At 40.8% G+C, this 14,303-nt stretch overlaps 1 protein-coding gene across 1 annotated transcript in view; it reads right to left on the bottom strand.

The window, feature by feature from the left end:
* The window catches only part of PAPSS1 (3'-phosphoadenosine 5'-phosphosulfate synthase 1), a 158,145-nt gene that overhangs the window by 110,644 nt on the left and 33,198 nt on the right, over positions 1-14,303 (bottom strand). Inside the window, exon 5 of the mRNA XM_077476682.1 lies at positions 8,725-8,843. Coding sequence (XP_077332808.1) covers positions 8,725-8,843 — 119 coding nt within the window. The remainder of the gene's footprint in view (positions 1-8,724; positions 8,844-14,303) is intronic.

Genomic DNA, 14,303 nt, shown 5'->3' on the forward strand with positions numbered 1-14,303 from the left:
GCTCATGTTCAGATACGTCTTCTTTGCATGACAGAGTTTTAACATGCGTTTTTGGATGGCATTGCAAACTTTGTTCACAGACAGTGAATTTTGAAATTATGTCTGAGCCCATCCAATGATGTCCTTTACAGAATCATGCCCGGTTCGAATGCAGGGACATCTGTGAAGATGATGGGTACCTAATACTGCATTTCAGCCTTGTCCTTTGTGCACAGAGATGTCTCCAGATTTCCAGAGTCTTATGTAGTGTAGATGGTGATATATTTAAAGTCTTTGCAATTTTATGTTGAGGAACATTATTCTGAAATTGTTCAACAGCTTTTCACAGATTGGTGAATCTCTGCCCATCTTTACTTCTGAGCCACTTGGACCAATCGGGTCTGCCTGTTTTTTCAGGGGGGCCCCCCGATTGGACCTCTCACGGTTCTCTATGGAGCGGTGGACATGTTCGCTGACACCCGCCGGCACCCGATTTGATCCAGCTTGCTAAAAAAAGCGGACAGATAAGAATACATTCCCCATTCGTCCGGCGGATCGTATCGGATGACAGTAGGATGGACACTAATAAGCAGTTTGTTTGTATCCGACCACCCTATAGAGAACAGTGGGCTGTGTTAGTTTCCACTCTGGATAGCGGAGCGAACACGGACCTGTCATTCACCTGCTGAGCGAGGATCAGCAAACAGATTCCGACTCTGTTTGAGACTCTAGTCTCAGTGTAGGTGGATCCCTTTGACAGTAGGTGGATCCCTTTGACAGAGTCCACCCCCTCTGAAAGGGGCTTAAGATGCTCTTTTTATACCCAATCATGTTACTGACCTGTTGCCAATTAACCTACTTAGTTGCAAAATGCTCTTCCAGCTCTTCCTCGTTAGTACCACTTTGACAGCCTTTTGTTGGCCTGTCCCAACTTTTCTGAGATATGTTCCTGACATTCATTTTAAAAGTACTTTGTTTTCTTATAATGGTACATTTTCTCAGTTTAAACATTGAAAATATATATATTTTTTCCATTGTAAATAAAATATGGGTCTATGATTTGCGAATCATTGCATTCTGCTTTAATGTAGATTTTACACAGTGTCCAAACTTTTCTGGAATTGGGGTTGTAATATACTGTATATATGAAAAAGACCAAACATTTTGAAAAAAGAAACACTGTCATCACCAAAATGACCCATTTTTGCATACTAGACAACCCAAAGTGATTTTATTATTGCCAAAATATTTTGAAAATGAAGAAACATGCTGATATTGAGGGGATTAAAACATGGAGCTTGGTAATGGTGCATTAGCACATACAGGAGATGAAGGGGTTAGTGTACTGATCACAGAGTGGGCGGAGAGAGATGAAGAAGATAAAAGTGGGGTTAACAAACGCTTTACTATGCAGATATGCATACAGGATAGGGGAGGTAAAAGGTTAATATACAAGTCACAGACTATGGAGAGGATGGATGGAAGGTTTAAAAACTTTACTTGCAGCTGCGGAAACCATGATTGTACTATCTTCAGGAACTAAAGAATTACTCATTCATTAGTTCCTCTTTCCTTCATTTCTCAGAGAAAGGAGAGGGCTTACAGGTGTAAACTTACATGGTTTACATTATGTAATCACTGTGACTGGTTTCTCTGAGCGTGATCTGAAGGTACAGAGCTACTCAGATCGGATCTGTACGCAGTGTCTAGGAACTGAGCCATTGGAGGATGACTCAGGTCACAGATAATAATGAGCACAACGGCCACACTAATGGTGCTTTGTTGCTTTAAGCAGCAACCGGAAAATAACATTTAAAGATGTACAGTGGTAGTGAAGCCCTTAAGCACCACAGTCTGTAGTTTACTGTAAGGAAACTCCAGTGCTTCCCAGCAACACAGAATAAGCCTGCTCTGGTTACAATTAGTTCAATTTAGTTCCACAGGTAAAAGGTACAATTAGATGGACGTTTACACAGTCCCAGTTGTAAAGCTCTGGGGAAAGCATTACTAGTTCATTGACTTATTACTTATTGCTCTGAAATATATGGAGTGCTGTCTGCCTGACCACAGAGGAACTTCTGAGAACCATACTGTCCTTTTGACACACTAAGACATAAATCGAAGGATACAGACAGACTGGTGCCCAAAATACAAGAATCTGTGTGTCAGAAGTAAAAAAAAAAAAACAGAATATATAAAGTACTTCACAGTGCTAACATATGTTCTAGAGGTGCATGTAAAACTTCAAAAAGTACTTTGAAAGGCAGTTTTGTAGACATTTTACATGTTTAATACGAAGCTGTTGCGGCAAAAGGAGAAACAGCAGTTACTTTACAGATGTATAAGAAAAATAAGGCCAAACAGGACTGAATCAGATCGTTATTGCCTTTATTAGCCATCTGGTGATGAGGTGCAAAGAAATTCGGCTGACACTTTTATGGTTCATCAATTATTTGCAGGGGAGGAAGCTTTATGGCCCCACATATCAACATTAAAGCTTACAAACTGAGATTTGCCAAGTCCTTGCACTGACTACAAAAGTAGGTTTAGGAAATATCACCATTTCATGCTTAGGTTGTTGAACTCCCCCTGCTGGTCATAGTAAAGTAATGCCACCTTACCACCAAATGCAACATTTCCAACACTTAAAACCAACTCACACAGATGTTTTTGTAGCATTCGCTTAAAAAAAAAAAAAAAAAAAAGTTTACTGTTTAAACTACTAGTAAAAATGCACTGCAGACTAAGGATAACAGTGAATGAGGCCAGCAATATTTATGAGTTTTTATGGCTGGCTACTGAATCACTGACTGTGATATCTAGTGAAGATACTCAGGTCCCATCAGCAAATTGCAGTTACAAAGATACGTTTTGTAAACAACCACAGCGACCTAACTGCTAGTTGCAAAATGCCATAAACAATTACACACAATTGTAGCTGGTTCAGATCTTTGCTACTTGAATATCCCATTAGTCGCGGCTTTTAAAACTATAAGCCCTTGAACACACGGTCGGAGATTCCGACGGAATGTGTCCAATGGGAGCGTTTTGTCGGATATTCCGACTGTGTGTGGTCTCCATCGGACTGTTTCCGTCGGAATATCCGTCGGACCAAATTTTCAACTTGCCAGAAATATTTTCCGACAAAATGCTCTGATCGGACATATTCCGATCATGTGTAGAGTATTCCGTTCGGACAAAGTGCCACGCATGCTCAGATCAAATTCCTACATCAAAGCTATTGGCTACTAGCCTGAACGTAGTCCCATCGTAACGAAATTACGTCATCACGTTCTGAAAGATCGGATTTTCTGACAACTTTGTCTGACTGTGTGTATGCATCGACGGATTTGGTTGTCGTAATCTCCGACCGTGTGTACAAGGGCTATGAATTAAGCTAAGAAGCTATTGGCAGTACAAATAAATCCTATACAGAGACTGTAATTTCTTTGGAAAATGCTAAATCCCTGACAGTCTTTAGCCTCAGTCCTTTCTGAGTCCATTGATCCAACACAAGTTACTAATGAAGCTGCATTCTGATTCTTGGTCAGTGACTCAAAGGGGTCTAGTTCTAAAAAAGGGAAAGTTGCTGTGTAAATGTCCAAGCATTTGCACAAATGTCACAAATCCCTGTAATGTTTGTAATAAGTGTAAAATGTCATTTTTTATGTAATTGCTATCATTTGTATTTGATGTATTTGCTATAATTGCTTTATCTAGTTGCCATAATGCAGCATTTTAGGAAAATATCATATTATGACCATTCTAGGATTGCTAGAGACATTTGCATTTTTATAAAAAGTGTTGAAGGCTTTGGATAAAAAATAAATCAGGCAACCAATGTATTTAAAAGGAAAGCCAATAGCATTCAATGAAATTTCTTAGTATATTTTTACTTTATAAAGTGGAGGAGCTGAAACTAACTGAAAACAGAATCTGAGTTGGTCTCACAAGTTTGGTCTCACAAAAATGATCTCTCTGTTGTGTGTGAAAGTGATTTTATGCATACAAATGCAGAAAAGCTGCTCACATGCAGCCTTTTGCAAAGTATAAAGCTGTAACACAGTGATGGTGGAAGCCCTCGAAAATATAGGTTGAGAAAATTGGGGATAGTGTCCTTCCAACCCTCCATATTTATTGCTTGTAACATGGTAGGTGTATAACTTCCATCAAATGCAAAGATCTACTGTACATGTCCTGGGAGGTTCCCAATAAATGTACTGGGCACTAGGGATTACAAAGTTATGTTCAGATATCAAATATTTTGTAATAGTGATTCATCCACATACCAGAAACAAAATATTGATTATATTACTAACTAAAGGGTAGAAACAGGAAATTTTAATTTTAAAAGGACACCAAGAACAGCCAATATACATTCATGAGCTACCAAGGACTGACCACATTTTCCCAGTGGACATTAATTATCAATATATGGTACTTCTGATAAGCAATTCACCCTACAGTAGCCATCATACTTTTCTATTTTAATTTTAAGACTATTACACCGATTAGGAACACAAACATCCTTAAACCAGAACTCCATGCTTCCAGTGACGTTTAGTTTGGGCAAGCGAATACCTAATTACTTAAATATTTAAAAAGTGGTTGTAAATGCAGAAAAGTTTTTATCTTCATGCATTCTATGCATGAATATAAAAAAACCTTCTGTGTGCAGCAGCCCCCCTCATACTTAACTGTGCCCCATCTCGATCCAGTGATGTGCACAAGTGCCTCGGCCGTTCGGGACTCTTCCATCCTGATTGGCTGAAACACAACAGTGGCGTCATTGGCTCCCACTGCTGTCAAAGTCAGTTGAGGAGAGAGTGGGTGGGGCCCAAACGCAGCTCCATGTCTGAATGGACACACACACACACACACACACACACACACACACACACAGCTGCAGCTCAGCTCGGGTGCACCCCAAAGCAAGATGCTTGCTCCAGGGGCACTTGACAGGAAGGAGAAGCCAGAAGGCGTCAGCGAGGGACCCGAAAAGAAGAGGATCCAGGCTGCTCTGTGCTAAACCACTGCACAGGGCAGGTAAATATAACATGTTTGCTATTTTTAAAGGGAAAAAAATAGACTTTAGTATCCCTTTAAAGTGGATGTGAACCCTCACATATACCCAGTGAAGTGAACAGCGTCAAATGATACACAGAGATGAAACAAATCTCCCTACATAAGTTTTACATGTATATCTGCTGTCTGTCAGCTTTATATACAGTTTAGAAAGTGCACGTCCTGTTAGAATTTTCTCTTCCTGATTCACCTGTGGGTGTGGATTTTTTGCCATACAGTGGAGATAGCTGATTGGAGGAAAGGCACACACCCCCCTCCACATACAGTGGATATAAAAAGTCAACATACCCGTTAAAATGTCAGGTTTCTGTGATGTAAAAAAATGAGACCAAGATAAATAATTTCAGAACGTTTTCCACCTTCAATGTGACCTATAAAATGTACAACAAACTGAAATCTTTTAGGTGGAGGGAAGTAAAAAAAAAAAAAATATGGTTGCATAAGTGTGCACACACTTATACGAATACTTTGTTGAAGCACCTTTTGATTTTATTACAGCACTCAGTCTTTTTGGGTATGAGTCTATCAGCATGGCACATCTTGACTTGGCAATATTTTCCCACTCTTCTTTGCAAAAAACTCTTCAAATCTGTCAGATTACAAAGGCATCTCATGCACAGCCCACTTAAGATCACCCTGCAGATTTTCAACTGGATTCAGGTCTGGGCTCTGGCTGGGTCATTCAAAAACGTCAATCTTCTTCTGGTGAAGCCATTCCCTTGTCAATGTCGATGTATGCTTTGGGTCATTGTCATGCTGAAAGATAAAGTTCCTCAAGTTCTACTTTCTAGGAGAACCCTGAAGATTCTGTGCCAGAATTGACTGGTATTTGGAACGGTTCATGATTTCCTCTACCTCGAAGAAAAAACTGCCCCAAAGAATAACGCTGCCATCACCATGTTTCACGGTGGGTATGGTGTTCTTTGGGTGATGTGCAGTGTTTTAGCGCCGAACATATATCTTTTTGAATTCTGGCCAAAAATTTCAACCTTGGTTTCATCAGACCTTAACACATTTTCCCCACATGCTTTGGAAGACTTCAGATTTGTTTTTGCAAAATTTATCTGGGCTTAGATGTTTTTCCTCATAAGAAAAGGCTTCCGTCTTGCCACTCTACCCCATAGCCCAGATATATGAAGAATATGGGAGATTGTTGTCACATGTACCACACAGCCAGTATTTGCCAGATATTCCTGCAGCTCCTTTAATGTTGCTATAGGCCTCTTTGCAGCCTCCCTGATCAGTTATCTCATCGTCTTTTCATCAATTTTGGAGGCACGACCAGTTCTTGGTAATGTCACTGTTGTGCCATAATTTTCTCCACTTGATGATGACTGTCTTCACTGTGTTCCATTGTATATCCAATGCCTTGGAAATTCTTTTGTACCCTTCTCCTGACTGATACCTTTTAAAAACGAGATCCCTCTGATGCTTTGGAAGCTCTCTGCGGACCATGGCTTTTGCTGTAGGATGTGACTAAGAAAATGTCAGGATAGACCTACTAGAAGATCTGAACTTTATTTGGGGTTAATCACAGGCACTTTAAATGATGGTAGAAGTCAGTATGCACCTATTTAATATGAGCTTAAATGTGATTTCTTAATTCTGAACACAGCTCCTTCCCTAGTTATAAGAGGGTGTGCACACTTATGCAACCACATTATTATAATTTTTAAATTTTACTCCCCCCCCCCCCCCCCAAAGATTTCAGTTTGCTTTTCAATTAAGTTATACAGTTTATAGGGCATATTAAAGGTTGAAAAAAATTCTGAAATGATTTATCCGTGTCATTTTTTTTACATCACAGAAACCTGACATTTTAACAGAGGTGTGTAGACTTTTTACATCCACTATAGGCAGAGACTTGCAGAGCTGTACTGTGAATAGATCAGCTCTCTGCTAATCTATTTATAGCTCCCACCCTGACACAATACAGCCTGGTTTTATCACAGTTGTCAGAGAACTTGTCAGAAGTTATCATTGTGAACGGAAGAACAAAGCAGGAGAAAGCCATGGGACTAATGGCTTTAAAGAGAGATAAGAAAGCACTGCAGATATATGTGCCCAGCTCAAATTTCATGAATCGGGTTTACATCCACTTTAAGTACTATTTAAGTATTTAGGATGGGATTTTGAATATATTTAGCACTTATACACATTTGATTTGCAGTGCAACAGGTTATATTGTTTATAATTCGTATTAGGAGGGATATCTCCTTTTTGTGTTTGCAGCTTATTTTTGGGGGGATTTTGGGCACAATTGCACAGTTTCCCTTAAAAAAAAATACAGTGCAGCAGCTTGTGCTACATACAGTAAGCCACACTCTGTTCTCATCTGGGTCCAGATCAGTCACGTGGGATATCACCCATTTAGGAAGCACCTTGTATTTCTGTAAATGATTACAAGCCATTTTCCGATTGGCGGGAAAACAGAGAGGTGGGTAGATGACGTCACAATCGGTCCATTGGCCAATTGGAGGATGCCTTGTATTTATTGAGAAGGATACAAGGCACTTCCCGAATGGCTGATCCATCACATGAATTACTGTTTCTTTGTGGACTCACAAGGGATTCGAGCACAGCTTACTGTATGAAGCAAAAACTGCTGCAGTGTATTGAACAGCTGGACTGTTCTGGCACAGTAGATATTTCAACCATGCCTGCCCAAACTGCATTTTTTTCAGTCACTTGAAACATGGCGTTTACACATCAAAGTAAATTCTATAACTGGGACACCTCTAGTTCGAATGAAAATTGAATTTGCCTCTTAAACCTTTTATGCTAATGCTCCTTGGCATTTTACAGACACCTATACCCGAAGAAGTAGATTGGTTTCACAGCTGAACACACCGCTACTTGTTTTTCAAGGCACAAGCTCTAGAGCTATATTCCGTCTTCTTCCTTTACTACATTTTAATCACCATGAACAAGCATGACTGGACACCTAAACTGTTCATGATTGTTCCAGGACATTAGACTCACCAATTAGAGAAGGATGAGCCTGCACCTTCAAAAACAGGTCAGCAACAGCAGCTCCCACAAATCTGTGCTAAATTCTTAATGTGGTAGTAAACTCTGCATTTTGATTTTTACCTACAGCTAAGCGTATAATAAAGCTCACCTACAGCTTACCTGTAGGTTAAATGAATATCTCCTAAACGTTCACCACTTAGGGAACATTTGCTTGCTTGGTGATGTCACTGGCGCATTCTCTCTGAAAGAACGTCATACCTGTGCCGTTCCTTCAGAGCTCTGCGGTGTAGTTGTGATTACTGCACGCATGCGCGACATCATAGCAGCTCAGCCATACAAGCATCCGCAGCCAACAAACCCAGAAGAAAGACCAGGTGAATATAGAAGCCTCTGCAGAGGTGACAGCGCAAAGCTGGAGGGCTTCCTTTCAAGTCTTTCATAATGTGCTATTATGCAATGCACACTAGAACATTATGCCTTTACCTTGCAGGGAGAGTTTTTTTTTTTCCAAAATTTACTACCATTTCAAGTAAGGGTTTGTGAGAAGTACTTAGATGGTACATCTTAGAAATAAATATAAAGTGTCTTATAAACTCTTATGTTCATTAAAAATGAAGGAAGATGCTTGGCCGATAGATAAAATGATCAGTTATCATGACTTTTTTAGTTAAAAGTTTAGTTAATTACCATTTCTTGTAAAAGTTCAACAACTTGCTGAATACAGTCATTTACATCACAAGAATCAGTTTTCAGTACCAGCTCTGGGGACTCAGGCTTCTCATAATCAGAATCAATTCCAGTGAAACCTAAAAGACAAAATATGTACAATCATAGTGAATTCCAAGGTTATATATTAAAGTGGTTGTAAAGTCTCTCTAATCCCCTCTGTTAGATAATGCTATGTTCCCCAGTGTGTGTGATTTTTTTTTAAAAAGCCGTTGTGTACCTTATTCCATAGCACCTGGCTCTCTCCTCTCTGACAGCTACAGTGGGAGGGGCCGAGAACTCCCTCTGATGTCAGCTGGGAGCAGGAGAGGAGAGAGTGGGGCGGTCACGTGAGCGCCGATCGGTGCTATTGAAAAGGTACACAGCGGCTTTTTTTTTTTAAATCACACACTGGGGAACATAGCAATAGCTAACAGAGGGAACTGAAGAGACTTTACACTGTTATTCCATCATTAGGAGGGGAAAATTGGGGAGCTGGCAGGGAGGGGGGGGGGGGGAGAGGACAGAGGAGAGCTGCGGATGATGTTGGCACATAAACTGACCACGGTGTCAGGGCTCAGCAGCCATACTAAACACTGCGTCTTTGATAGCCGGATTTGATGGGATTCAAACTCAACAAAGGGGGCTTAACCACTTGCCTACTGGGCACTTTCACCCTCTTCCTGCCTAGGCTAATTTTCAGCGCTCTCTCACTTTGAACAACAATTGCCCGGTCATGCAACACTGTACCCATATAAAATGTTTATAATTTTTTTCACACAAAATAGAGCTTTGTTTTGGAGGCGTTTTTTATTTTTAGCTAAAAATTAAAACATTTGCAAAAAACTGGTAATTTTTCTCCTTCACTGATGGATGAGGCTGCACTGATGAGGGGGCAATGACGAGGCGGCACTAATAGGTGAAACCAATGGGCACTGATGGGCAGCACTGAAGGGCACTGATTGGCAGGACTGGTGGGCACTGTTGGGACTGCACTGATCATTAGGACAATGACAATCAGTGCCCTCATTATCAGTGTTGATGTCCTTTAACACAAGCCAGTTATCGGCTCCCTTCTCCCCTCCTCACGCTGTCAGCATGAGGAAAGGAATGCCAAAAACCAGCTTGTGTTTACATCGTGATTAGCTGTCATTGGACACAGCTGATCACATGGTAAAGGGGCGCTGTGATTGGCCAAAGGACTCAGCTATCACAGAGTGTGGCACGTGGGCAATGAGATCACAGGAGGAGAAGTGGTTAAAGTTTATCTATGGCCAAAATTTTAAAATGTAAAAAGAAATATACACTAGAAATATATACATTGAATTCCAAGTATTTCTAGCCTACACCTATTAATCTGAAGGATCTTGAAGCTTAAAAAAAAAATACTTTTTAAAGAATCCCAGACATTCAATTCCTTGCATTCTGTGACATCTATTCACTGTCCCCTGGGAGGGATTTTCAACAGACAGTCAGTACAGGACACTAATGCCCCGTACACACGATCCAAAAATCGGACGACAGATCGTCCAACTTTTTTCGCTTACTAGTCGCAAGCAGAAATTGAATAGATTACTAGAGTCACGAAAATTCTTGTATGACAGAAGAAAAACAAAAAAAAAAAAACAGAAATTATGTCATGTGTTGTAGTGTATTTGTATTGTATTTTCGGATGACAACTGTACTGACTAAACGAAAATCGTACGATCTGGTATCGTATGAGGAAAATTTTCATGCTTGTCCGATCGAATAATATTAGATGAACTGTCATGATCGGCTCTCAAAAGCTCTGTACTAATGATCCAATTATCGTACGATATTTTTTGTCCGATTTTCAAGTCCATGCACACAAGGCAGCAGAAAAAAAATACTTTTACGGGGCATACTGTATATGCTTTTAGGTTTCTCTGCCCGAAGGCTCCTCTCCAAAAATGCCCTTGTGATTTTTTTTCCAGCCTACAAATATGCTTGTAAACGCCCAAAACTGCATGGACACATAGGCTAAGAGAGTTGCTTCTACATGCTAAAAGAAAAAACACATAAAAGATGAATTATGGGTATGGATATTTTGATCCATCTTGGACTAATGTAACTATGTATATACCCTATCTGGCCAATTCCCACTGGAAGTCACTGAAGTAGACACCACTATTCCAGTAATCTCCAGTTGCTTCTAGACCCCATGTTGAATGGCTGATGCATTCTGAACACAGGAGGCTGGCGCCCATTCATAGAATGCTTTGCATTTTCTGAATGAGTGCAAGCGTTCTCTGATTGAATGAGATGGAGGGCAGGATGGTTTCCACCTTAGCCATTTAGAGAATTCTTTGCATTCAGTCAAAAAGTGCAAGGCTTTCTCTGAATGGCACCTTTTTTGACCGGCCAACCTCTTTTGTTCAGATCGCAGCAGAGCAATCACTCAGCACCTGGAAGCAAGTGGAGGTGTCTGGGTGTAACAGTGTCTACTTCAGCGATTTCCAGCTATCAGAGGCATGGCCAGGCGTGGTATAAAACGGACCAATGAAAATACGTATAAAATATCTACACCTGAAAGTCATCTTTAATCAGATACTTCCTCTTACAGATTTACAAAACTTTTAGAGAAGACCAGCCAAATGAAACATGGAAACGTTTTCAAACCATTGCTAACATAATGCCAGCCTGCTGAACCAAGTCTGCATGATTCTCTCCTTATAGAAGTCTGATCTAGCAGAAAGGCACATAGTTTTTTAAAATATGAAGCTTCCGAATGTAATAAATACATTTAATTTTTTTCTTTAGGGCCCATTCACACCACTGGAGTGGCTTAGTATGTGGGCAGCTGTCTGCTTCGGCTGCAGTGAGCCCCTGATGTGCATTTTTTGCATCACAGTTTTTTTTTAATTTTATTCTTTTTAACTTTATTTAAAGTGCACAAAATGACAATTCATTCACATCGCAGCAGAGCAGTGCATTGTGTTGCACTGCTGTGCCTTGATACGCGGTGCTATATAGTGTGCTGCGATAAAATGGCAACAATGGAATGCTTGGGCGGTGATGTCAACCAAGGGCTTACTACGGGGCATTCGTTGTCGGCTGTCCCTCCTCTCCCCTGAAGCAACCGCTGGGAGACAATCACATGAAAAGACCAGGGTGCTCTGTGACTAGGCAAGTATAAGCATCTTCCTTTTACAGGGTAGTTGGCATAGGATTTAGAAAGTGAATGGGAGCAGCTTTAGCAGTAGCCTGGGCTTCTACTTTAACTACTTCCAAACCGCCCGCCGCACATATACTGCGGCAGGGCGGGCCGGGTGCGCAAAACATACCTGTATGTTGTTTGCGACTTCTTGGCCTGGGGCACGCGTGCTAGTGACCTGGTCCCACTGTGATTGAATACAGCAGGAGCCAATCAGCGGGTCTGGTGGCCGCAATGGGCGACAGCCATCTGCGATCATTCAGAGAGACAGAACGGTGGTCTGCCTATGTAAACAAGGCAGACCGTCATTCTGTCAGACAGGAAGAGTGAGCTCCTGTGTTCCTGCTATTTAGGAACACAGTGTCTCGCTTCCCCGAATCAGTCTATCCCCCCACACAGTTAGAAATCCTTCCCTAGGAGCACACTTAACCCTTTGAGTGTCCCTGACGTTAACCTCTTCCCTGCCAGTGTCATTTATACAGTGACAGTGCATTTTTTTTAGCACTAATCACTGCATTAGTGTCACTGGCCCCCAAAAAGTGTAATTTAGTGTCCGATTTGTCCACCGCAATCCTGCTAAAAATCACTCATTGCCGCCATTACTAGTGATAAATAAAAAATGCTATAAAAATATCCCATAGTTTGTAGACGCGATAACTTTTTGCGTAATCTAATGAATATACGCGAATTGGGATTTTTTTTTTACCAAAAATATGTAGCAGAATGCATATTGGCCTAAACCCCAGATGTTTTGGAACTACATTTCCCATGATGTGCATGCACTCTGCAGTGTAGTTGAGCATCATGGGAAATGTAGTTCCAAAACATCTGGGGTGCCAAGGTTCGCCATCACTGGCCTAAACTGATGAAAAAAATAGATTTTTTTACATATATTTTCATTGGGTATGTTTTATAGCAGAAAGTAAAAAATATATATATAGATATATATTTATATATATATATTTTTTTTAACCACTTGCAGACCGGACCATTTTGCTGGTCAAAGACCAGACCACTTTTTGCGATTCGGCACTGCGTCGCTTTAACTGACAATTGTGTGGTCGTGCGATGTGGCTCCCAAACAAAATTGACGTCCTTTTTTTCCCACAAATAGAGCTTTCTTTTGGTGGTATTTGATCACCCCTGCGGTTTTTATTTTTTGCGCTATAAACAAAAATAGAGCGTCAATTTTGAAAAAAACGCATTCTTTTTTACTTTGTTATAATAAATATCCCCCAAAAATATATAAAAAAAACATTTTTTTCCCTCAGTTTAGGCCGATACGTATTCTTCTACATATTTTTGGTAAAAAAATAAATAAAAATAAATCGCAATAAGCGATTATTAATTGGTTTGCGCAAAAGTTATAGCGTTTACAAAATAGGGATAGTTTTATAGCATTTTTATTAATAATTTTTTATAATTTTTTTTTTTACTAGTAATGGCGGCGATCAGCGATTTTTATTGTGACTGTGAAATTGTGGGGGACCCATCGGACATTTTTGGGACCATTGTCATTTATACAGTGATCACTGCTATATAAATGCAGTGATTCCTGTGTAAATGACACTGGCAGTGAAGGGGTTAACCAGTGGGTGGCAGTGTAGGGGTTAAGTGTTCCTAGGGGTGTGTTACTAACTGTGGGGGGGGGTTGGGCTTTCATTTAGTGAACACTGATCTCTACTCCAATCACATGGAGCAGAGATCAGCGTCACTAGTTGCTAGGCAGAATGGAAAAATGCTGTTTACACGGCATTTCCTCCATTCGGCCGCTCCGTGAAACGATTGCGGGGATGCCCGCGGCGATCGAGTCCGCGGGTCCCGCGACCGGACTCACAGGGGTCCCGACCAGCGCAGGGCGGCATTGAATATTGGACGTACCTGTACGCCAATATGCCTGCCCGTGCCATTCTGTCGACGTACATCGTTGTGCGCTGGTCGGGAAGTGGTTAATTTGTCACTCTTTATTTTGTTTATAGCGTAAAAAATAAAAACCGCAGAGGCAGTCAAATGGCACCAAAAGAAAGCTCTATTTGTCGGGAAAAAAGGACATCAATCTTGTTTGCGTACGTCGACGCACAACCGCCAAATTGTCAGTTAAAATAATGTAGTGCTGCATTGCAAAAAATGGCCTGGTCATTAAGGGGGTAAAACCTTCCGGGGCTGAAGTGGTTAAAGTAGAACTATAGGAAAAAATGTTTTACCCATTTTGGATAGAGTAAGGGAGGTTTATAACCCCTGTCAGATTTATTTTCGCCATCTGTGTCCCATTGCAGAGATTTCCCCTTCACTTTCTTTCTCATAGCCAAACAGGAAGTGAGAGGAAATACCTGAAAATTAAGAGAATTCCTTGGGGACCCCCAGGTCACCAGAACTAGTGTCCCCA

This window comes from Lithobates pipiens, unplaced genomic scaffold (assembly GCF_037356315.1).
Source record: "Lithobates pipiens isolate NorthernLeopardFrog02 unplaced genomic scaffold, aLitPip1_a1.2 Scaffold_13, whole genome shotgun sequence".
NCBI lineage: Eukaryota > Metazoa > Chordata > Amphibia > Anura > Ranidae > Lithobates > Lithobates pipiens.